Source organism: Perna viridis, chromosome 7 (assembly GCF_037379345.1).
Source record: "Perna viridis isolate PV_CMFRI_1.1 ecotype Kerala chromosome 7, ASM3737934v1, whole genome shotgun sequence".
In the NCBI taxonomy this organism is placed as follows: Eukaryota; Metazoa; Mollusca; class Bivalvia; order Mytilida; family Mytilidae; genus Perna; species Perna viridis.
The window spans coordinates 41058094-41082335 of NC_142451.1; the positions used below are offsets into that span (position 1 = coordinate 41058094).

The 24242-nt window shown below is 31.4% G+C and overlaps 1 protein-coding gene and 2 long non-coding RNA genes across 3 annotated transcripts; 2 read left to right on the top strand and 1 right to left on the bottom strand.

Annotated features, from left to right (window-relative positions):
* Positions 1-424: 424 nt before the first annotated feature.
* On the top strand, positions 425-3482 carry LOC148612721 (uncharacterized). Its single transcript, XR_015923945.1, has 3 exons — positions 425-1205; positions 1590-1739; positions 3268-3482. It is a non-coding gene; the product is annotated as an uncharacterized LOC148612721 (long non-coding RNA).
* Positions 3483-6495: 3013 nt separating this feature from the next.
* On the top strand, positions 6496-9775 carry LOC148612722 (uncharacterized). The gene is made up of 4 exons (XR_015923947.1): positions 6496-6540; positions 8308-8467; positions 9390-9416; positions 9661-9775. It is a non-coding gene; the product is annotated as an uncharacterized LOC148612722 (long non-coding RNA).
* A 7701-nt stretch (positions 9776-17476) lies between these two features.
* LOC148612723 (uncharacterized) lies at positions 17477-22587 on the bottom strand. The gene is made up of 6 exons (XM_088595399.1): positions 22527-22587; positions 21533-21766; positions 20825-20992; positions 20398-20589; positions 18712-18903; positions 17477-17517 (listed from the first exon to the last, which is right to left on the bottom strand). Exons 1-6 carry the CDS (start codon positions 22585-22587, stop codon positions 17477-17479), a joined length of 888 nt encoding a protein of 295 aa, XP_088451525.1.
* Between the last annotated feature and the right edge of the window lie 1655 nt (positions 22588-24242).

Consider the following 24242-nt stretch of genomic DNA (forward strand, 5'->3'; position numbering starts at 1 on the left):
TTTCCCCATGAATCAGATGGTGCAAATAGTAAAATTAAGCTTTCAAAATTGTGTTTGTTTCATATCATGTTTCACCCACTACCTGATTCTTACAGAGACTGACACACACACATATATATATATAGCATTATTTATTTTATAATCAAGTCAACCATTTAACCCAAAGGGACCACCAAGGACGTGATATTGATATGGACTTGATTCATCATCCTGAATACAAAACTGTTGTGGCCTTCATTGGAAACGTTTCTATGTATGAAAATGGAGATCAGACTTTTAATTTTCATGTAAAAGGTGATCGTTTTAAAGTCAAAAAGTGTATTCATGAGGGTACTATCATATTGTGTGTTATGCGTTTGATGACAAGCGTATATAATTTGAATTTTGGAAGTCATTAAGAGAAGTTATTTCTGAAAAACGGGCAGGTCCAATGAAAATAAAGCTCACCAAAAAGCAAACAAAAAGAAAAACAAAACAAAACAAAAACAAAAACAAAACAAAAAACAAAAACAAAACGAAAAAAAAGACATAAAAAAGACAAAAAAAAACAAAACAAAAAGCAAAACAAACAAACTAAAAAAAAAAAAAATTAAAGTAAAAACAAAAAAGAAACAAACAAACAACTGGTACTTATCATGGTCCTGATTTATTTTTGAAATTAATGTTATATTAATTTAGAAGTTATATTCATCGTTAGACATTGTTATCCTTCCATTGCAACATTTAAAGAGTTATCTCCCTTTCATAACGATTCTATATTTTTTTGTACTTTCTACGTCCAAATCTATTTCGACGGAGATGGCATTCCTAAAATCAAACATGCAATAACATTTCTGGTTTGTTTTTCTACCCTGCATGGTTCTTATAATAGAAATGGCGAGCAAAGAAAACCATGAACCTCATTTTTTTCGTTACTGCTTGGTCGACCCTAGAATAGCTATACTTAAATAGAAAAGACCTGCTTCAATGCGTTGCCAATTGTAAGAAAGTTGTTTTTAAAATTCATTTTCTTTTTCATGTTTTATAAAATATATTTTCTTATTGAAATATTTAGACGAATACATGATGCTATCTGTGAAAGACGGTTAATGATATAGTATGTATTTTTCATTCAGGGATATGGTGTATTGAAAAATATCAACTCGACAGTGTGTATGTTGACTAAAACACTTATCCCAATGCAACCTGAAGAAAAGTATATAGTTGTAAGTGAAAATGTTTAAATGGTTCTTTTACATTAAATATCTTCGATCTCTTTTTTTTTCAGAAGGCAATGACATTTAACAATTATCGTTTGGTGGGTTGGGAATTTTTAGCAGTTTTAAACTACTGATTACACATTGAAATTTATTTTAAAAAGTAGCTATTGTTTATCAGACACTTACATGTACATGTAGTACTTTGTGTTTAATAACCCTTATTACTCGCAAAAAGTACAAGAAGATTATTTACCAATACTTAAACAATGATAAGAACAAAACTTAGTGGACGTATAAAATATGCCCTCTGTCATCGAATATATCCTGACTGTGTACATTGATTTGTTTAAGTCGTCTATAGAAATATTTTGTTTTTATTCCATAACACAGGGTTTTACAACAGAAGTGCATGATCATATGTTATAATTTTTTCGCTCGTCTCCTCAACGGGCGATCTGAAGAACATTGCAGGACGTTTTTTAAGTACTATACAACGAACAGTATTGGTTGCAGTGACCCCAGATAAGAGAAGGAGGCGATGTAAGTTCCTGAATACTTTGCACAACTAGAGTAAAAGTTGACACCATATTCAAAATAACAACTTTGTTATTTAACAAATTAGACATTTATCATTGAAAGATTTTTTATTTAAAAAATTGCTTTATATATACTACGAAAAGTCAACCTAGTAACTATTTTAAGTTTTTCATCACCTAGTTTTAGTATTTGGAAGAAATATTTAAAAATAGATGATTTTTACTTTGCATGTTTCGGAAGTTTTTTAACGTATATTTTTCTTTGTTTTTGTTAGCCACAGTTACCCATATTATTAATTCAATTCAATCAATAGTATTGTCTTTTTATTATTCTTTCTATTCTTTTCTGGTCTTTTACTTGTCTTTTAAAAAAAAAATTGGGTTTGTATTTCTAGTTAGAAAAAAATCTATATATGTTTTGGTCGCCACTTTTCTAGTTTAATACACTCATTGAACGTAGTAAAGAAGGTATATAAGTATGACTCAACCCGATGATAAACTATAAATTGGTACAATTAGTACAATCACTACGGTATTGTTTAAAATTCTTTTTGTTTATTACCTTTTTTTCAATACAAAATATCAATAGTATTGAACGTTCGATATACATCATAACTTCTAACGGACAATGATTAAGTTTCTGCAATGTGTTTTCATACAGTGAAACCTTTGTCAACCGAATCTTGAAAAATTCGGAAACCTATCTACGCCAGGCCTTTTTTAATCTCTTTATCTGAATTTAAATGTATTTTGAACCTTGATAAACCAAATATTAGTCTAAATTTTAATTTGCCGACTTAAAGATCTTATTCATGGCACATCTTGTTTTGATGTGAACAATCATGTCGCAAATGACTTGTGTATTAGGACTTAATGTATCCTACAAAAATTTGGAGTCTTATTTCGAGGACATGTATAAGTCTGGACCTAACATTTAGTATAGGAGCTATATTTTCTTAAGTTTGGCATTACAGCTGAACAGTCGATAGTTTATTCTGGATGTACACTTCAGTGTTTTTTTTTACCCAGTATCATTTATTAAATTGTAATAAAAAGAGATTTTGTAGTTATTATTGTTAATGTGACGAACATAAACATTTTTAAAGATGAAGACTTTTTTCGCTGGAAAAATGGTCAGGGTGATGAAATGTTAAGCCTACCTAAATGAATAACTAAAACGAAATTCCGAAGTATCGGAAGATCCCGAAAAGCAAAAACTTGGTGGTCTCTATTTTTCTTTACATTTCCATGTCCGCAAAAATGTTTCCCAATGAGAAATTACCGGACCAAAAGGTACGGATCAAATTTACTAATAAAGATAACACCAATGAAAAATTAGGAACGATGATTTTTATCCAATCACTATACACTATTATAGACTTCCGTGACAGGCCAGAAGCGATCAATTTTAGTTCCTGTCTCCATAGGAAGACGGGAACAAGTAGTTCGGTATCGGTATTCACTAAATATTTCATATAGGATATCAAATTAATAAGGTTCTGTATTTTCGTGATTTTTTTGTCTTTATTTAGCTTGGTGTTTTGTTTCAAAATGTGCATATGACCCAAAACACCTACAAAGGATTTTGCAGGGCGAAACGATGGACACGGAAAGGAGATAAACAATAGAGGGGAGTTACTGGCAGAAAGAGGAAGACAACTAGATTAAAGGATAAAGACTTACAGCAAATGATAATTATTTTATTCATTTTTTTGTTCATCATATGGATCATCATTTACTAATAAAGATAACACCAGTTATCACGACTTTTTATTAACAAAATTAATCAACAGAAAATGACTTCTTCCTAGAAATAGTTTCGAATTATTATAAAATTTTGTGAGGAGAAATTTATTTAAGATTAGTGATTACAAAAAGACGACTTTTTTAATTTTAATTGTTTTATTGGATAATTGATGTAAAAACTTTTTTATTTTGTTTTTTTTATTACATTATTGAAAAAACTTGCCCTTTGTTTAATGAAACTTAATAAATAATATAACTTTATTCCAAAGATTTGTTATTCCCAAACAAACATTTATAACAGAATCACAGTTTATATAAAAGATAACATACCACGCTTTGTAGTTCAGAAGAAAAGCATTAGTATAAAAACTTCTCAATACTATAAGAGGTATTAAAGTAGAAAATATAACAGCCAAAATCTCCAAGCATTCACTCAGAATTTTACAGAAAACTTTATTTCCGTAGATTAATCAGAAGCAGATTAAGAACAGACTATAAAAGTCTGAATTAGTAGAAAGGTTATGTCACACCTCTGAATCTCAATTAAGCTGAACTTGCAAATCAGAGGGACGAATTTTACTTGTATATTGTGAAAAACCAGTTTGCAAACATATATGAATAATCTAAAATAAATGAAGCATGTGTAAAATAGGTAATCTCAAACTGTTTTAAACATTTCTATCGAGCACAGAGTGTGGCTGTTTACAACAGTAACGAAAGCATATGGTAATCATATGATAATAGCAAAATAACCGTTCTTGTGTATGCAATTGTAGCTTTTTTAATATCATGTCAGTACGGATAAACTGCTAACTTTTTATTAATATTTTGTTCTTTTAAAGAATCAAAATTTGAGCTACACATTACTTTAGAAAACAGTCGGTATTGCTCATTTGCTTTTGTTGCTTTATACCTTTTATTTTGGTTATTTTATGTTCTTTGTTATGTGTATCTGTTTCCCCTGTCTGTCCAATTATAAGTTGGTGTAAATGAGTGGTCCTCACTCATTAAACATTCTAAAACGTTAACACTTCATGTATTTTCCTACATTTTCTGAAATGTAATATATTTTCAAAGATATTATCCAGAGACCAGATACTTTATTCTGTGCGGCAAACTTGAGCAGATTAACAATCTAGATTTATGTCATGCATTGAAAAGCTCGGGTAAGGATATAAGCTTTTTTACTTAAATTCTAGAACATGTTTAACAAAATTAACAAATAATACAATAATTTAAATCAAAGTTATAAAATGTAAGTGTTTGTAAGAATCAGGCAAAATGGAAAAAAATTAGAAACATGCATGTAAAAACCCCACCAATCTGACAATAAAATACCACCCAAGGATGCTTTTTCTATTTGAAAAGACCATTATTTGATCTCTGCATCATTGGATCCGCTCAGAAATTTTACAATAGAAATAAAGTTTTTGACAGTGTTATCTGCCCTTGAAATGTTCATTTCAGTGCATTTCAATAAAAATGTAATTCAATGGTCCGGTATAATATTGAAAATCTTGTCTGTTTTCCTTGATTCTGATGGTGCAAATAGTCAAATTATACTATCATTATGATGGGTTTTTCCATACCATGTTTTACCTACTGCCTGCTTCTTACACGGACTGACACTTAACATACATAGGAGTATCATTTGTGTCTGACATGCATGAATTTTATAGTGGTGGGGTAGAATAGTGATGTAAGATGTATATCTCTTTGAGTGTCTATCTCTGTAAGAATCAATCAGCCAGTGGGTGAAACATGGTAAAACAGTTTTGAATTAACGGTTTTGGAGATATATGCAAGAAAACAACTGTTTGACCTCTATGTTCCAGTTTTAGTAATAGCGGCCTTATTTTTCGACGGATCAAAAATCCCTACATCAAATTTATGCAGGATACCCCAAGTAACATTCATACCGAGTTTAGTCCCAACTAATCAAGTAGTGTCAGAGGAGAATATTTTTGAAAGAAATAATATTAAAATAGCAAAACACGAGGGAAAAGGGCAATAACTACAACTTGGTTTCATAGATTAAAATGAAAATTTGACCACAGAGAGATTTCATCATCCTGAACACTTTTACCTAAATTATTTTGAAATTTGCACTATAAGAATAAATAAAAAGAGAAGATTGTCCATATCATCTTGGAAATTTGAGTTATAATTTCATGTAACTGCAATAAAAATGACAAATCAGTTTTCATGGCGCAGATGGATACACCGTAACGATCCACGAGTTCATGTTGACGACCATAAAACTTCTGTAGTGATGACTTCAATCTTGTAGCAACAAAACCCTGCTCCAGAAGCCTATTTGTTAGAATTCTAGTGCGATACAAAACGTCTGCGTAGTCATGGCAAGCTCTGGCATAACGTATGAGTTGAGATATGAACACTACATACGCAGGTGATGAAGGGATGTTACCATAGATGAAAAGAAAGTTTAGTCAATAGTTTTTCTTTACCATCGATTTCTAAGTGGAGGTCAAGATATGAAGTCGACCTCACAGTGTCTGTAGTTTCCTTAATCTCAAGTTCTTTGGGGTAGATGTGATGTATCAATTCCCCAAAATTAGGATTGTTTAAAGATTATACGGCGTTAGCGCTAAAGTCATACACGATATTATTGGGATTTCTATGCTACTATCTTGAGCGTGTTCGCCTGAGTTTAAAGTTGAAATCCAGGAAAAGAATTTTATATGCATGTATTCCGACATTTGGTCTGCTCGTGATTTATGGAAACATGGAAACATGTAAACTGTCAATTTTATCTTCCTCACATTGAGACACGATCAGACACAAAAATCTACATGCATGTTCAAAACTGAACTTGATCAGACACCAACAAATTAAATAAATAAAACAATAATCAATAAATAAAAATTAAAAAAAAAAAAAACAAAACAAATCTGTATGCTTGTTCAAAATAATTAATTTTGAATGATCAGTGACATGCAGTGTCAAACATTATATTCACAAATATATAAAAGCGTCGCTGAACACCATTTGCCAATGATAAAAACAAATCGTGATCAGATCCTAGCTTACTGTATGATGTAAGTACACTTACAGAGTTGGTCTTTCTGTTATATATACTCGTGAATACGAAGGTAAATACCTAAGTTTATCTTATTTTAATATTTTTACTAATTGTCAGTGGATCATTAATAATTCTAAATGAGTTGACGAATTTAATTTTCTAAAATAAAATTAATCCATCGCTATTTAAGAATCTGGAAGCAAAGTAGCTTCTCAGAATACAAACACAAAACATAAAAAGACTGATTTTGGGATATGACTATAACATCACTGACAGAAATCATTCCAAACAAAACACTTCTTTCGGTTCATTCAATCTTTTTTTTAAAATCATTCAGAGTTTTTTAAAAGTGTTAGTTTATTCTGTTAAATTTGAATTGACGTCTGATATAATTTATGAGAAATGTAGGTGATATAACGAAATAAAAAATATGCCTAAAAGTTTAGTAGTCAAGTGTAATCAAACCACTTATTTGATTTATGTACTCGATCTACTAACATAAAAAAAAATACACAAGTTAGAATAATATACAATCGTATTTATTAAATATTGTTAAAGTATTATATATCGCAGTTGCTGATTTTTGCGGATTCTGTCAAGTAAACATATTCGCGGGTATCAATTTTCGCGGTTCGAAAAATGATTAATGTTATATAGTGATACAAATCAATTTGGCGGGTGCTATCTTTCGTGCTTTTCATTCCAACGCGAAAATAGCGAAATTTAGTAGGTTTACTATTTTTATATATTAGACCAAAATCAAGTGAAAGTCATTTTAACCCTGTCGGAGCATTTGAATTAAAACCAAGTATTTGGTGGTGCTCTTCGTTTTTACGTGGTGCTATATATATTATTCGTTAATTAATCTTATTTTTTGTTCCTGACATTGTATTGTCCACGGATTTTTTCTCTAATGGACGTTTGGTATTGTCAGTTCGTCTGTTTGATATTTGTGACAAAAACGAAGAACAACAACAGCAACAACAAAAAAAAAAACAAAAACAAACAAACGAACAAACACAAATAAAACATATGGTGAAAGTCAGACACTGAATTATGATAGCAATGTAAATCCGTTTTTTTATGGTCGACTATAATTCATGTTGCAGATGTTACGTTATTGATTTGCATAATATTTTGTTACTAATTGTTTACTCATCCTTTTGTCAATAAAATCATGACTACTCTCTTGATTGTATCTTTCTGAGAGTCAAAACAAACTGTCATTTGATTTTATTCCTAACACATTATTTACCTTTCCTCTTTTGTCTACCCTGGACTTGAATTTTGAGCAACTCGGCGGGTGTTTCTAGAAAAGCAGAGGACGCTTACCCTACCGGTGCTCCTGGTCCATGCTCCTAGGTTTATGTGGAATCCAAGTTGATCATTTACTTTTGTTACCTTGTATGTATTATTTTTGTTATTTTATGTTCTTTGTTATGTGTGTCTGTTTTTCATGTCTTGTCTTCGTTCCTAAATTACATTCTTTTGATTTCCGCTAGAATCATGGTTCCCTTGATTACTTTTTTTAATTACTGAGTGATCTAACTCTATTGTTATAGGCAATATGTTTATACTCACGATAGAGTTGTAACGTTAAAGATTCAAAGAAATTTGTATTGATATTGGCTATGACGAAACGTTAAATTCAAGTTTAATAAAGAACAGCTTTTATGTAAAAGACTGAAAAGTAAAAATGCTTTTGTTTTCGCTGGTCGAATTTTGAAAAACAGTGCGACATCACAGACCTTTGGTAAATGTTTTTTCTTTTGGTAATCAACAGGGTTTCACAACGGATGTACATTATCATTTGTTAGAAAACTTTGCTGTTGTCCCTACAACAGAAAAAGTTGAGGACATAGCCGGCCCCAAAATTGCCGTCTTCTGTAAAGATTATACTACTGTTCATGCTGAGGTTACCCCAGTCAACATTATAAAGAGAGGTAAGAATATGTATGTGCCTTGAATATTAAGAACTAATGTTTGAATGAAGAAAAGGCCTTAGGCCCGGCTTGACAAATAGTCACTTTATGGGCATGTCTATGAGATGAGCGCCGTAATCAGTCATATGGGCTTCCTTCGTCTAAGCAGTACTTAATAAAAAGCACTAATACGTATATATATTTGCTATGGCAATGTTGGTTATCCTTCAATTGGATGTCATCATATTTAATCCACCTGAAGGACACTTAAAAATGTAAAAGTCTAGTGTTTATCTCAAATGAAATACAGATCAAAGTTTACAAGCTCATTGTTTTGACCTATTATATCTTGATATTCCAGTCTCCCAGGTTATGATGACTTCTTTCTCCCAACTTCGTCGGAATACACAAAAGCTAATTGAACAAGTCTATTTTTCCCGTATGGCAAAATCGTGGTTGCTTTAAAATTTGACGACTGCAACCTTTAACTGATAGACCATATGGAATGTCATATTCGAGCGTGATAAACAGCCTAAATTTGTTATTTAAGTTTTGGAAATCTAATGTTTAATAAATTTGTTCGTTAACGTTTCAAGTTTTTAGCTCAAATGGTCAAAAAGGTCACGATAGCTATTACTATTGTTTTCTCATTGCGTCCGTCGTTTGTCAGCAGTTTTTCGCATATATCTCCACAACCCAACCTTAGATAAAGCCAAATAAATCTGATGGGGTAGTAGGACTCAGCATGTTAAAACATATCTGCGGGCAAATGTTGGTGAAAATCTGTTCAGCCATGTTAGATTCAAAGCTTTTTTTACTTTTTTGACACGGCTGCTATAGAATAGAATAAAATAAAATAGAACTTATTAAGCCAGATGAGCGATGCAAACTCTTTAGAGTCGCTAGTTACACTAGTTGTTCAAATCATTTGCTATCTTTTCAGCGGTTGAAGAGGCACCTGGACATGAAAGTAAGTATTATTGATTTTTAATTTAATTTAATTTGATAATTTCCTGTCAGTGTCATTGACCTAAGTTTAAATTTTTAAATCTAAATTGTTTTTAATAATTTTAATGATGGTCATTTCAAAGAACCTATATGGTGTGTGTAAATACCAATACAACTCTGGTTTATTTTTCAGATCAGATTTTACTGCTTATTTTACGGCATGTTAAATAATTTTATAAATCAGAATGAATTTTTTTTATTTGTAGGCAATGTCTGTGTCTTTTCCCGCTGTGAAACAGAAAAAGAAAAATTAGAAAAGGTTCTTAGAAACTGATATGTCTAAATTAATCATTTACAAGTAAAGCTTTAGCTATTTGTCAAGGGTTGAGTTGAGTTATTTTACGAAAATTTTATTTTGCTTTTATGATAATCATTGAGTATCTTATTCTTAACAGCTAAATATTTTACCATTAACAGCGTTCCTCATAGAATAACAAAGACAACATTGTTAAAAAAAGCAAAGTTTAGTGATAAGAGGAAGGATATGGAAATCACAAAATCAACAAAGAAGTATAAATAGTAAAAGCGCAAACTACTTTAAATTAAAGTTTAAAAAATCGTGATTTTCAACCCATCATATCGATTGATGGCATGAATAGATGAGGTGGAATAAAAATAACACGGAATACTTAGCAAGTTAATTTACCGCTGATATGCACTGTCTTTCATTATCATATATGTTAGATATGTTATAAAAATATGCAAACATACAAAAGTTGATTGAAATCTGAAAGATAGTTAAGCAATTTCATGTTGATAACATGAAAATATTCAGCCAGATAAACAAAAATAAAAAAAAAGACAAACACAAATTATAAACAGGCAATACAATACACAATAATATGATGTCCCCTTTCGCCATTTTTGTTCATTTTGGCAACAGAGATTTTGGCGTTTAACATTAGGGAAAATAAAGACGTATCGGGGATAAAGATTGGAGATGTAGAGATTAATACCTCACTATTAGCTGATGACACGACATGTTTTCTTAAAAATGTAGAGTCAGCTAAAATATATCTTAAAATATTTGATGATTTCAGACAGATTTCAGGTTTATAAGTCAATGTATCAAAAAAGGCTATTTGGATCGGTAGAAACACATTTAATAAAGATGGTTCTTTGTCAATTAAATGGGCAAGTACTTTTAAAACGCTTGGTATGTATTTTGACACCATGACGAATGTCAACTGTAAACAAGTACTACCTTTAAAAAACAGGATGGCCGACGCGGTAAAATGTTGTTCTTTTTATTAATAATTCTCAACATTTCATTCAGGAAATTACACATGGCACGCAATTTCGATACAGTTTTTTTTCCAACGCCACTAAGTTATCAGTATTTGGCCAATCGGGAAACAGAATTGCGATCAATTGACTTGCGTTTCCATGGTAGAGCGTTTTAATGTCAAAGGGTAAAAAGGGAAACTAATACCGACTGCGTCAGAAAAAAGAACAACTTGATAATTGTATTAATAGAATGGAAAATAAACTACATATTTGGCACGGGAGACTCCTTTCACTAATTGGTAAAGTTACCATCTTAGGTATATCGAGACTGATATACATTTTGTATATGGTTTCATCTGAACAAGTACCATCCTGTTACATGACGAAAATTCAAAATATCATTACGAAATTTCTATGGTCGAATGGTCCTTCACAAATAAAACAAAAAGTCATTCAGCAACTGATCAATAAAGGAGGACTGAAAGCACATACTTTTGAACACCAGATGATTGCTCTGAGAATTATGTAGGTCAAAAGATTCATGTAAGAATCCAAAGGGAAATGGAAAAATAGTCTCGTATGCCTTCTCAGATTACTTCAATTTAAAAGATATTTTTTACAGTAGATGGAATTTTGGAGACGCTGTCCTAAATGTCTCCCCTTTTATTTAGATACGCTAATGGCATGGAATGTATAAAACGTATGTGTTCACCTGAAAATTCATTTGAAATCAGACAGGAATTTATATGGTTCAATCCATATATTAACATAAATAAGAGCACTATTTTCTTCAAACATTGGTACAATAAGGGTATTCGATTTATTAATAATATAATAGAAAGTGACAGAGACTTCCTTTCACATACATCTCTAAATGAAAAATATCAAGTAAATGCCATCTTTTTAGATGTTTGGTCTGTAAGGGCAGCTATTCCGCATTCTTGGAAACTTTTACTTTTAGAAAAATTATGTCAAAGTTGAAAGCAGTTCTTTCAAATTTGTGGTTATTTATGAAAACAAGATATTGTCATTGAGTAAGAATTGCTCTCAACATGTTTTAATATGTTGTTGAATGATAAAAAAGTTGCCCCCGCAGCTGAGGAGAAGTCGGAAAAAATTTTCAATATTCAAATTAACAGACAAACATGGGAGAACATTCATAAATTGCCTTTGACATGCATGATCGAAAGTTGTCTTAAATCTTTTCAGTACAAAGTATTGCACAATATAGAAAGTATTGAGCACACTTTGAATGCGTAGAATTAAAACATTTTTGGACACTTTTGAAAATGGCGGACAAACAAAATTTTTTGACCATAAATTGAAGCTATCATTATGTAAAGTTATATTTGTATTATTATGCAAAACAACGCGGAAGTTATTAATTTATGTATTCTCTTAGCAAAATACTTCAACAATTGTATGTCTGTGAATAATTCCGATCAAAACATTTGTTTTCCTTCCTTTTTAAGTTTTCTAAAGAGAAACTTGAAACTTATTGACTATGTGTACCTTTCAAAAGATGAAATTAACCTTTTCAGAAAGAAATTTGGTCTTTTAATGAATAATCTATCTCAAGAGTGATTAACTAAAAGTGGTAATAATAGTGTTCGCACAGTTCTACGACATGTTTTTTTTTACATTTATATTAGCAAAATGCTATAACATCATATTTTTTCTAAATATTGTATAGTAACATGATTATATTTATGTAATCTGAATATTATTTCGTTAATATAATAATGCACCGTAGAAAACCAACAAAAATATAATAAAAAAAAATAATACAAATCAAAAGGTCAATTGTTCAAAACAATTGAAAGGTCTTTCCCATCCATTCCGAGTCTGCTCTGCTTTAAAGAACTTGACTAAATAACATGCAATCGAAAAGAAATGACACTATGTCCAAGTAGCTAAGAAGGTCAATAAGACAGGATGACTTATCTCTTGCATACATTCTAAATGGTGAGGTTTCTGACAGTTATGAAATTTACATAATAGTTCTTAGACTTATAAAAAATATTTATTAAGTATTACTTTAAGCAATGAAATATTTTTTCACTGTCAATTTCATCAAAACAATCAATTTGGAAAGAAGCTAAATGATGGTTTACATTAACATAAACGATTCAAAGGGAAATAATTCCAAAGCAAAGGTCTCAATTATAACTTCCAGGTCAAATTGCCATCCCTCTATGTAGTACTAAAAAGACACTTTACCTAGATCTGTGCATTGTAAATGGATAATCTATATGCGTGTGTTGATCAATATTAGTCAAAATAAAGCACAGTTTTGCGCCTTCAAATCATATTTGTAATTCATTAGAAAGTGTATGAATACTGCGTACATGCGTGAGTAATTTGCCTTCATCGTGTCAGTTGATACAACAATGTTGGAACAATGTGGATTTTCAGTTTGACAGTATGACTTACGGTTTTTAAGTTAAAGTGACCAACCGAATCGTTTAATTTTTAGTTGCGAAATCGCGTAACCACGGAAACCTCAAAATCTTTTTGAAACATTGTCAAATAGTACAGCCCTATGCTTCTGAACTATTTGAAGCTTTCGGTTTTAGACTACCTATATCGGTTTAAGATATTTTTACCAAATTAGAATTTCAGCTGCCGGGCAGATAAATCTAAACCGACAAATTATCGCGTTTCACAGGGTGAATTCCAAGATCTTATCTCAGATTGCAAAAGATGGTCAAAATCTTCTTGTGATATACTTTAATCAGATGAGGGGAAATTTGGCGGAAGAAAAAAATCAGAACAAATACAAGATCTTCCCACTGTAATTGAAAAGGCTTTAATAATAACAAACAAAAAACGAAAATAGCATGGTATATGAGGTCATTCAGTGTTATCATTATAACAAAACAATGTATGTTTGTCAAGATCGTTATTACATCCATATAAGCATGTGGATGTGCGATAGCTTGGTGTTAGACAAACTGATTTAAAAATAAATGTTTTCATTGATTTTTATTTTGCGCACTTAACATTATATACATCAACGCAAAAACGTAGAAATAAAAAAACAGCCAGGTAAAACGGAAACACTTAAGAGTGTTCGACTTATTTGTGATCTCTTGTTGAATATTTACGTCGTATTCATCTCGCCGGGTATTTGGACACTTTGAACACGGGAAAAACATCTTTTGGGCACATTATGGGTAAGTATGAATTTTTCACTACCATGCATCGTTAATGTTTGATATAGGATGCCTGTTATAGAACACTTATTGTGGAATTACTGGGCTTGGTTCATGCCAAATGTTTAGAAATATAAGTTGATAATGAATCTGCAAAAGCCCTGGATCGTCGACAGTGTCAGAAAAAAAATCCGAAATTTGACTTCATTTGGTTTTTCTCTATCTATGATATCGACTTTTCATCTTCTATACTCAGTTATCTATTATCCAATCATTTTTTTCAAATGCACTTGTAAGCTTACCGATGAGTAAAGAAAATTGGACACTAAAAACTGGGAGTAGATCGAATGGAAGACTACGATGAACGTCGGATTTTTATACTTAGAACGCAGGTGTTTAGACACTAACAACACGGGTCATTATCAATAAAACTTATTTTGCGAGAGAATGGAAAGGCTAGATGATAGAAAACTTGCAGAAACACCAAAAACTGATTCACTGTCCATATTTATTACAGGGAAGAACCTCCCTGTACCGATGCGTAGTTGAATTATCGATTGAGTGACAGATTCTCAATTAACATGCCTGAAGTATTTAGGTGTCAATCTTCATCAAAATATGATAATTTTGAATTTTCGACCGCTTTGGCGCCCATTTAAAAAAATGGAGACCATTTGAAAAATGGCGGCTGCACATTGTTCGAATCGCCAATTAAGCTGTATATTGTTTACCGGAACAGCCTAAATATCCCACATATAAATTTTCATTGAAATTCGCCTTTGATTTGTTACCGCGTTAGCAGCCATTTGGAGACGTACGCGATGTTTTAGATTCTTCAGCTGAATATGAATACCAAGCTTCGTCAAATTCTGGTCTACAGTTTGAAAGATATAAGAGTTAACAAATTTGGATACTCTCAATCGGGTGGCCATTTAAAAAAAAAAATGGCGGCAACTGGAAATTCTTTTTTGACTTCAGCATCTTTCAAAGGGTATATTTAACTTCCTGTTAATTTTTGTTTTCAATCCAAAGAGCCACTATCGAAAAAACGCGCGGACAACTTCAAAAGGTTTCATGACAGGAGAATGAAAATATAAATTAAAATTTAAGTTTCCGCCAAATATGTAGAAGGCGCCTCCAGTTTCTGGGTCTATTTTTAGACACCTATTTTCAATTGAATTGCAAATCAGTGGGACGGTCTAAAGAATCTAGATATCAATTTTCTACGAAATCGGATAACTTTGAATTTCTAACCAAGATGGTGTTCATTTTGAAAATAGTGACCGATTCGTCGCTCAAATTGTCAATTGAGCCACATATTATCAATCGGGACAGCTTAAAGAATCTAGATATTAATTTATATCAAATCGGAAATTTTGATTTTTTTACCGAGGTGGCGACCATTTGAAAAATGGTGACCGATACGTTCATTTTTTGGTAGCTTAAAATGGTCAATTGAGTCGCAGATTATTAATCAGGACGTCATAAAGAACCTATATATTAATTTATGTCAAATCGGACAATTTTGAATTTTTTTTTTTACCGTGGTAGTGGCCATTTTTAAAATGGTGGCCGATGCGTAACTAAAATTGTCAATTGAGCTGCAGATTATTAATCGTGGCCGTCTAAAGAACGTAAATATTAATTTTCATCGAAATCAGACAAATTTGAATTTTCGATTGCGTTGGTGGTCATTTTAACAAAAGCCGCCGAGACGCACGCGATTTTTTTCGGATTGTTTTTTTTTTTTTTTTTTGATCATCGAGTTTAATATCTGTACCAAGTTTCGTTAAATTCTGATTAGCAGTTTTCCAGATATATGAGTTTAAAGTTTCCGGTGTAAAAAGAGTGTTTTTAGTTTGACAGCCATTGAAAAAAATGGAGGCAACTAGTATTTTTTTCGAAGTCCTGCATCCTTCGAAGAGTAGTTCTAGCTTCTTGTGAAATTTCATCTAAATCGGATGAGCACATATTTTGTTTTAGAAAAGGGCGGACACTTTCATAAATTCTTATGACAGAAGAATCAAAATAAAAATAAGTTTTAAGTTGCGCATGCAAACAAGTCACATAAGTCCCCGCACGTTTCCAAAATGTTCACAGAATTCAAAAGTTTTAAATCAGCATATAATTTTAATAAATCTGATAATATTATAAGATATTCACACTGTTTTCCAGCGGGGCACCTTAAATGGATATTAGCGAATTACAATAATCCTAAATATGAAATTAATCACTTAGATAGCTTTATATATCAATTTAGTTTGGTAAAGATATCTCAAGTCATTGTTCCTAAATAAAGGAAAAGCATCTGCAAAAAACACAAACATCGGGCAAATGTTATGGTTTTTTTTCTCGTTAACATGGCTAAATATGATAAAATGATTTAATTGTTTTGCATAATATCATAGACGTCATCAAACTCTACCACTACCTCAATGTTTAAGTTGCTAGCTACCTTGGTTTCCGAGATATCGCAATGTCCTATATTATGACATATCCCCCATTTCGACTGAAGCGCCCCTCCTTTCAATTTTTTTTCTGATGTGCACATCTGTGGTGTACGTCCCAACTTCTGAAAATATTTCATTCTTATTCGTCTTTTAATTGCCGAGAAAACGAGCGGAAAAGTCCACCGGTAAAAAAATAATAATAGTAATACAGAAGAAACCGCGTATGCTGGGACTTAATAATAATAAGAAACACAGTATTAACAATGAGTCTCCGCCACTCCGTGGTCGTCGACTTAAATTCGCAGTAAGAAAGCACACAATGATAATCAAATACATTAAACACAACAAATCAATTGAAATCAATCAATGAATAATCAATAACCTAGTAAACTATATTTGAACATATTGTGTCATTCAAACACGAAATATACGGTTAACCATAGTTCACATTATGTTAACGCAAAATAAGTCAATAAATTATCTTAAGGGGAAAGACCACCTTAGCATTAAGTTAGGCTCTTATGAAAAATCATACACATGTAACCAAAAATAAATAACCTTTAATGCAAAAATGCGCTTTTGTAAAATGCACATGGCTATGGAACATTCGAAATCTTTGAGATATAAGTGGATAGCCATCTTGCACAACTCTTCTCTCTGAAGGAATTGGTAGTGTTGTTCATACGCAGACTTAATTGATATTTACCGATAGCTTCCGATTACCTCGTGACGTCACTAAGTCGGTTTGGTACTGATACAAGTACTGCATAATAATATGTAAACAAAGAATATTCCGCAAATAATTCTACGGTCCTGTTTTTTTAATCACCAAAACATGCTGTCTTGTCAAGCTTATAATTGCACAAATGATAAAGAGAAATATTCAAACAGTTATATGACCCGTAACACGAACACTCTTCGAAAGTAGTAGTTAGATTTTCCTCAGAAATAATACGTCTTCTAGCTACAAATACCATCGTTCGTCAATGTTTCCTGACATTTGCTTGTATGTTGTGTCCAAATTCCTTCTACTCTCTATTCTGGATTTAAATTATACGGGAAAAGCCACAAATTTGCGTTTTCCTCGGACATGGTAATCACTTACTTATTTACTTTCACTTTACAAACCGATTCATAGGTGCGGGAAATTCAAATTACCTAATTAAGAATCGTAAGATTACTTTCAATATTCATGATTTGCATAATAACATTGTCTTCTCCTTCAAACATCCTGCAAATATTAAACAAGATACATAGGAAAAAATCACAAACAGTCAAATAAGAATGACCAGTTTCAGTTTACCAGCAAATGTGAAAAACGTACTTACAAAAATATCAATTTCGAACATAAATACCTTATTTGCTTTGCTGGCAAGTTTAACTCTATTGTACTGTAAGTCTAGCCTCTTGGTTCCATATTGAAATTCTACGCTAAACTCAGAGTATTTATACCACTAAAAAATACTACTTACACGGTAAAATATAGAACGGCCAAACCCCAGTATAATCCAATTAATTGTGATAAATATATAGATCTTGAGATAGTGTTTTGGAAATGCAAACTGTAATGAAGCGTAGAGTAACTCAGACTTGTGAAGAGAATGTATCAACATAAAACTAATCTAAATTTCCAAAAGTGAAAAATATGAAATATAAGAGAAATAGAATTGTACAAAAATATAGTGAAAAAAAAAAAAAAAAAAACAGCTTGTCCACGCACATATGTAGATGCATCTTTCAGTCGGTAGTGAAATGAATTCCGGAAATGATGTATGCAGACATAAGGTGAATGTTTGAACTTATTTCGCAGACGAACAGCGTGTGATATAATTCAGTTGGTCGAGATATCAGCTTTACATCGTGTATCATGAGTTTCGATCGGGTTATCCTCTTATTCACTTACTTACTTACTTTTATTATCATCAAATTTTTGTTATTTGAGTACAAATAGCTCCATTCCGTGTACCCAAAACTGGAATCATGTTTATTCAGAAATTGATGTATTATAGCAATTAGTTTATATATATATATATATATATATATATATATATATATATATATATATATATATCAACAGCATGTTGACATCAACAACAAATGAAAAAAAAAACATGCTGTTGATAATCAAAACGCTTATTCAATACACATGATTCAATTAATATAATACGTGTGTGTATATGATAGATATATAATAGAAATAATATTAAATGAATACTCAAAATTAATGTAATAGTATATGAATGCACAGAATAAATATGATATTATACAAATGTTAAAATTCGTTGACATTGGAATTCTTTGGATCAATTGTATATTCGTACAAAAAAAAACTTTTTATTAAAATTTAATTGGTTTTATTTTGGTGTTTTTCATTTTTCAGTTACTATTTCTTTGCATCAAATTCAACTGAAAATATAGACTTTACCACATAATCGCTCCTCTTCTACTTGACCATCTGGACAAGTAACAATTGACTTAATCTCGAGCGTTGAAAGATCAGGTGAAAAAATTGTTCCATCGTTACTTCGAATCGTTAGTACATCTGATGTGTTCATTTGATTAAGAGATTTTTCCATATCAATGTATATTTGTGCGATATTCATTAAGCCAGGTGACACTGAAATAACAATTATTGTACTCCGTTAAAGTGTGTTCAATACGCAATTGTATCTCGAAAAGTCAAAATCAATATAACAACCGACTTGAATATAGTATAAAGATCAAATGAAGAATTGCAAAATGTGGTTACCGTTATATCGTCCATTTGAATATATTTATACGTGTTTATAGAGGCAAATATCGAGCAAAATGCAGGATTAAAAGTATAATTATAATTTTAAAGAGTGAATAAGAATGAACAAGCAAAATATGATCACTGGTGCCGACAAACACCTAAATTGAATGAGTGCACAGAACTTGTTGCGCACACAATTTAATTATAATGCTTTCTTAGCACGAGTGATTATGTTTTGTTATTCACGATAACCGATGTATTATCTCACATAAATGTATTTATTATATAGATTTCCTCCATTAATCTTTGCTATTTTTTAAATAAATTTAGAATTTTGGGAACGGCAGATTTTAATTTGTGTTGTGCCGTTCAGTATCGTTTGGGCGGGAGAAAGTCCGTGAGTGAAATAATCGATAATTTTACACATGAAATTTTTGGCAACTCGGTAAATTACTGCTTTCTATATAAATAACAATAATATAATAATATCTGTGGTCCAATGAGGAGTGAATAATCATTTTGACCTATCGTACTCATATATGATTCTAGTGACGCCCTCATAGATGGATTATTGCTTAGGAAGATGGTGTATTAAAGACGGGATATCCAATTGTTCATGGACATACTTCATTGAAATATTACAACCAGCTAAGGGAAGCTATAAATATCAATAGTGTTAAACGAGACATCAATGCAAGTTAATTAGGGTTTATTTAACTTAGCGCATATAATAATTTCGATATCTCTACAGTAACTCAAATATAAATTTTAACATTTTATTTTACCTGAAAATGAATATATTTTAAGCATTGTTAAAATAATACATAAACCGTTCACACAAAACATCAGTAAAGGTTGTGTTGTACTTTGTAATGACATCATTATTTCAGTGGGAAAAAGAGATTTTTTTGCAAGAAAAGTGTGGTATTTGGTTAAGGAAATGAAAACATTTACCAATCTTGTCTGTAAATAATTCAGGCAGTTTTAAATCTCCCATATGGGACATATCTGTTGAGAGTTCTATTGTAACAACTGCTTCAGAGGATGTCGGTTGATTTTGACATTCAGAAATACTGGAATTGACTTTACATGTTCTGTTGTCGGCACACTGCAATAATCGTAGACAAAATGTCTTTACCATGACATCCATTCTGGTATTTTACTGATACAAATGACGAAACCGACTTTGGACTTTCCATGCCTTCACAAATACATTAAGAACTTTTAAGCTATAAGTAAGAATCGGAAGGTAAGAAGAACACTAATACAAAAATATAACCGAATATAAATCAACAGAAATTGAATTTAAAAAAACAAACTGCAAGGAGATAATTTGCGTACTCATTTTCCTTTCTTAATGCATTTATTTTTTCTTACGTCCGCATGGTGGTGGTTTCGCCTGCCATTCATAATTGGTATCTCTTCCGCATATGTACTTTTGAAGTGGGTAATAATCCTTCACAAATTGGTACCCTGGTTCACAAGTCACTATACAGGATATTAAACTTCCTATTGACGTGCAATTGAATTGGTTTTTGTATCTCCTTATGGTTTGCCATGGTGGGCATGCTAGTATAAATACAATTTGTTCCAGTAATATGATCTTAATTACACATAAAATACGTCGTTATGTGAAAAAATAAAGTGAAATCATACCTATTAGATCGAGCATTTTTTTTCTGTCATCTTTCAAATTCATACAAAAGTATGTAAATTTCAATGTACGTTCAATTGATTAAGACTAGTGCATATCTGTTATCATTTTGGTTTAAAAGCGAATCAGAACCTAAATGTTTTATATTACCAGGACATTTCTGCGTGTTACAGCTATTTGTTGAAGAGTTTGAACCTTTGCAATCGCTACCATATTTATCAGGTAAAGGACTGTCACAATATCGCACTTGTTTCATTAAACCTCCTCCACACGACCGTGAACACTCAGAACCAACCCATGGTCCCCATTTACCATTTACTGCAAAATACCATATTTATCTCGGTAACAAACGACCAGACTTAGATTACAACCCGCGGTTGGATCTGTCCTGTATTATACTGCAGTGCCTATGCCCAATCGTATTTTTAAAAGGTTATTTGAGAACATTCTGTGTTATATTTCGATATTTTTGGCGTTGATTAGTTCGTGTATATACCTTACTTTGAATGCTGATGATCTTCCTATGTATTTAGTTGTAAAGTTGCTTGTAAGAATTACCACTAGGCACATGTTTACAGTAAACCAAAATTTGCAATATTCATTTGAGTGGTAATTTTGCATCAAAGCAAAAGAACATTTTATAATGTTCAAGCATCACGATTTCCGGAGAGTGCCAAATAAATATATTTTGCAAGTATAACTTAATATTTATCTGATTGACATATACTTTAATTGGTAGAAATCAATAAAAAAAGCAGTAACAGGTGACGAATCAGGAGACGCTGAGTTTAAAAAATGAAGTCGGTTTGATAGCGGGATGTTGGAAAAGTAAACATTTAATTAACGTAAAGAAATTACCAATTTTCTGGTCACATTGAACGCCAGTAAAATCATCTGGACAAACACATGTATAGTTTTCAAAGTTTGAAATGCATGTACTTTGTGGATGACATCGACTGTAGACACAAAAATCTGGTAGAATCAGACAGTTTTTACCACTGTAACCGCCTTGACAGTTACATCTATATCCTCCTAACTTGTTTGAACAGATATGGTTGTTTCCACATGGATTACTCAAACATTCGTCGACCGCTTAAACGATAACTCAAATAGATAAATATATATATCTATATATATATATGTAAAATGTTTCTGTTTTAATACTTTACATACAAAGTATAAGAACAGTTAAAAGTGACTTAAAAGTGATTGATAAAGTAATTAATTTGACAAATAATAATATTGTATTAATTCATCGTCACATGGAATATATTTCAGGCACTTAAATATTCTGTTAATTCATCTTTAATCCTGTATTGTGTGCCAAATCGTCAAATTTGAGTTTTTGTTTCTGGGAATGATTAATTATCTTTCAATTTTTCCTGATTTTAACAGATTCAAGTATTTAATAAAACAATACCTATCACTTATGTCATGATGTCATATCCATTTACGAACAGGTGAATCATTTAGAGCATACTCTGAGTTCTTCATAGAAACACATCATAAAGCATGCGTGCTTTCGTTCCATCAAGTTTTTGTTTTGTTTTATCTACATCTTATTTTTTTTCTTGTTTACTTTATTTCCGATCCTTCTATTATTATTCACTACCAGTCCGTATAAAATTCAGACACTGAATTTTTAAATAAAATAAACGTGAAACATTAGAAAGAAGTAATGCCTGCTGTTAAAGTATTCAAATTGCGTTCATGTTATTCAACAGATATTGGCAAACGCAAAAAGTGTATTATTTAGGGAACGTTTATGTGTTATCACAGTAAATTTTTCACAGTCTCATCATAGCACACAAACAATGACAAACAAAACAAATAAGTATTTATTTGTACAAACCGTCACATGTGGTAGGAGATAAATGAACGTCTTTTCTAATTGCTTTGTAGATAGAATCCATTGTGTATATAGAATCAGTTAGAGTTATATTACAGGAACGATTTAATTTAGATATCGTTGACTCAGGTAATACATTCTCTACCATAAAAAAGGATGAAACAGTACAACCTACAGACAGAAAGTATGATAATGTAGAGCTCACACGTTTAATCGTGCGTAGCTTGAAAACCTTATTACTTACTGTTACTATGCATATACTAGCACACATCATGATTGCCATAAATAAGGATGCAAACAATATTAACTGTGTCTGTGAATACAACGACAAAGTGAATTAAATGAGATTAATAAAACCGAGTCTTTGGCTGTCGAGACACGACAATTCTAAGTTCCAACAGATCAAAACGAATACATGCTTTGTCGGGACTATCTAAGTAGTTTACAACTTTAAAGCAGTCAATACAGTGATACCATAAGTTAATGCGTAATAAACTGCTCAAACTGGTAGGGAAAAATAACGAAGTTTCTACAAAAATGAAAATTTACCTCCTGAAAAGCTCTTGATAGTCAAAGATTCAGTCCTCTGCACATTAATGTTTCTTGTATCAGTAATGTTGAAGTATGTCGACTCTTTTTTATTGCCGTTTATGTATACTGAGAGTGTGCAAGCTTGTCCATTCCAGGAGATTGCTAAGTATGTCCATTTTGTAAGGTTAATGTTTTCTGATAGATCCGTCTTGTGGGAGTCACTTTAAAAAGAATAATTATACTAGTATAATACACATACATTTATTTAATTGATGATTCAATCTATCATACAACCCTACTGAATTGTTATATTGCATTTTACAACTTAACTCCTTAAATTAAAATATCTAAGAAACTTTCTCCCAATATAATATAAACGGCACTGACTGCATTATATAACATTTTTGTACCAAATGCATCCAAAGTAATGTCGTATTAGCCCAAACTGAATACTTGGTGATAGTATCATTAAGTGTGACTGTTCTCGTCATGAGAAAGACTTTCCTGTTTTTTTTTCAGGTGGCTATGTGTTCTTTTCGCTGGGAATTATGAAAAAAAACTTAAACGAGTCTGGTGCAACCGTAAGAGGACAAATTTAGACATATAAGTATTTTCAAAAATAATCATACCTTTTACATTTTTACATCATTTAGTATTTATGTTTTCATATGATTTAACAAAACTTTAAGTCATGATATGAGCTGTAAAAAGATAAATGTTTTTTGTTTGTTAAAGATATTTAACTACAAAAGATTACAGATAAACTTTCAGTCGTCCTGACATCTCACTTTTGGTGTTTCCAAGGTTAAAGATTAAATTCGCATTGCTACATGTAACCATGACTTTAACCTCTCTCAAACACAATATATGTTTTAAACTTTTCAAAAGACTTCCAATGAAACCAGCAAGTCTTAAGCCATATCTGGAAAACGACCCAGAAACTACATAGAACAACCCAAAAGAAATTGAGATGAAAAACACAAAGTAATGATAAAATAGTATTGAACTCATGTCGCCGTGAGTATTAGCTGTGTCGCCCGTTTGAGGAGTTGAAGAGCAAATCCAATGAAAAAAGAAAATACATATTATTGAATGAAGTCATTTGTAATATAAAAAAGGAGTTTCTAGTAGGGTAATGACTATAAAACTGCTGCAACTGTCTTTTATGTAAATCAAAATGTTGTGAAA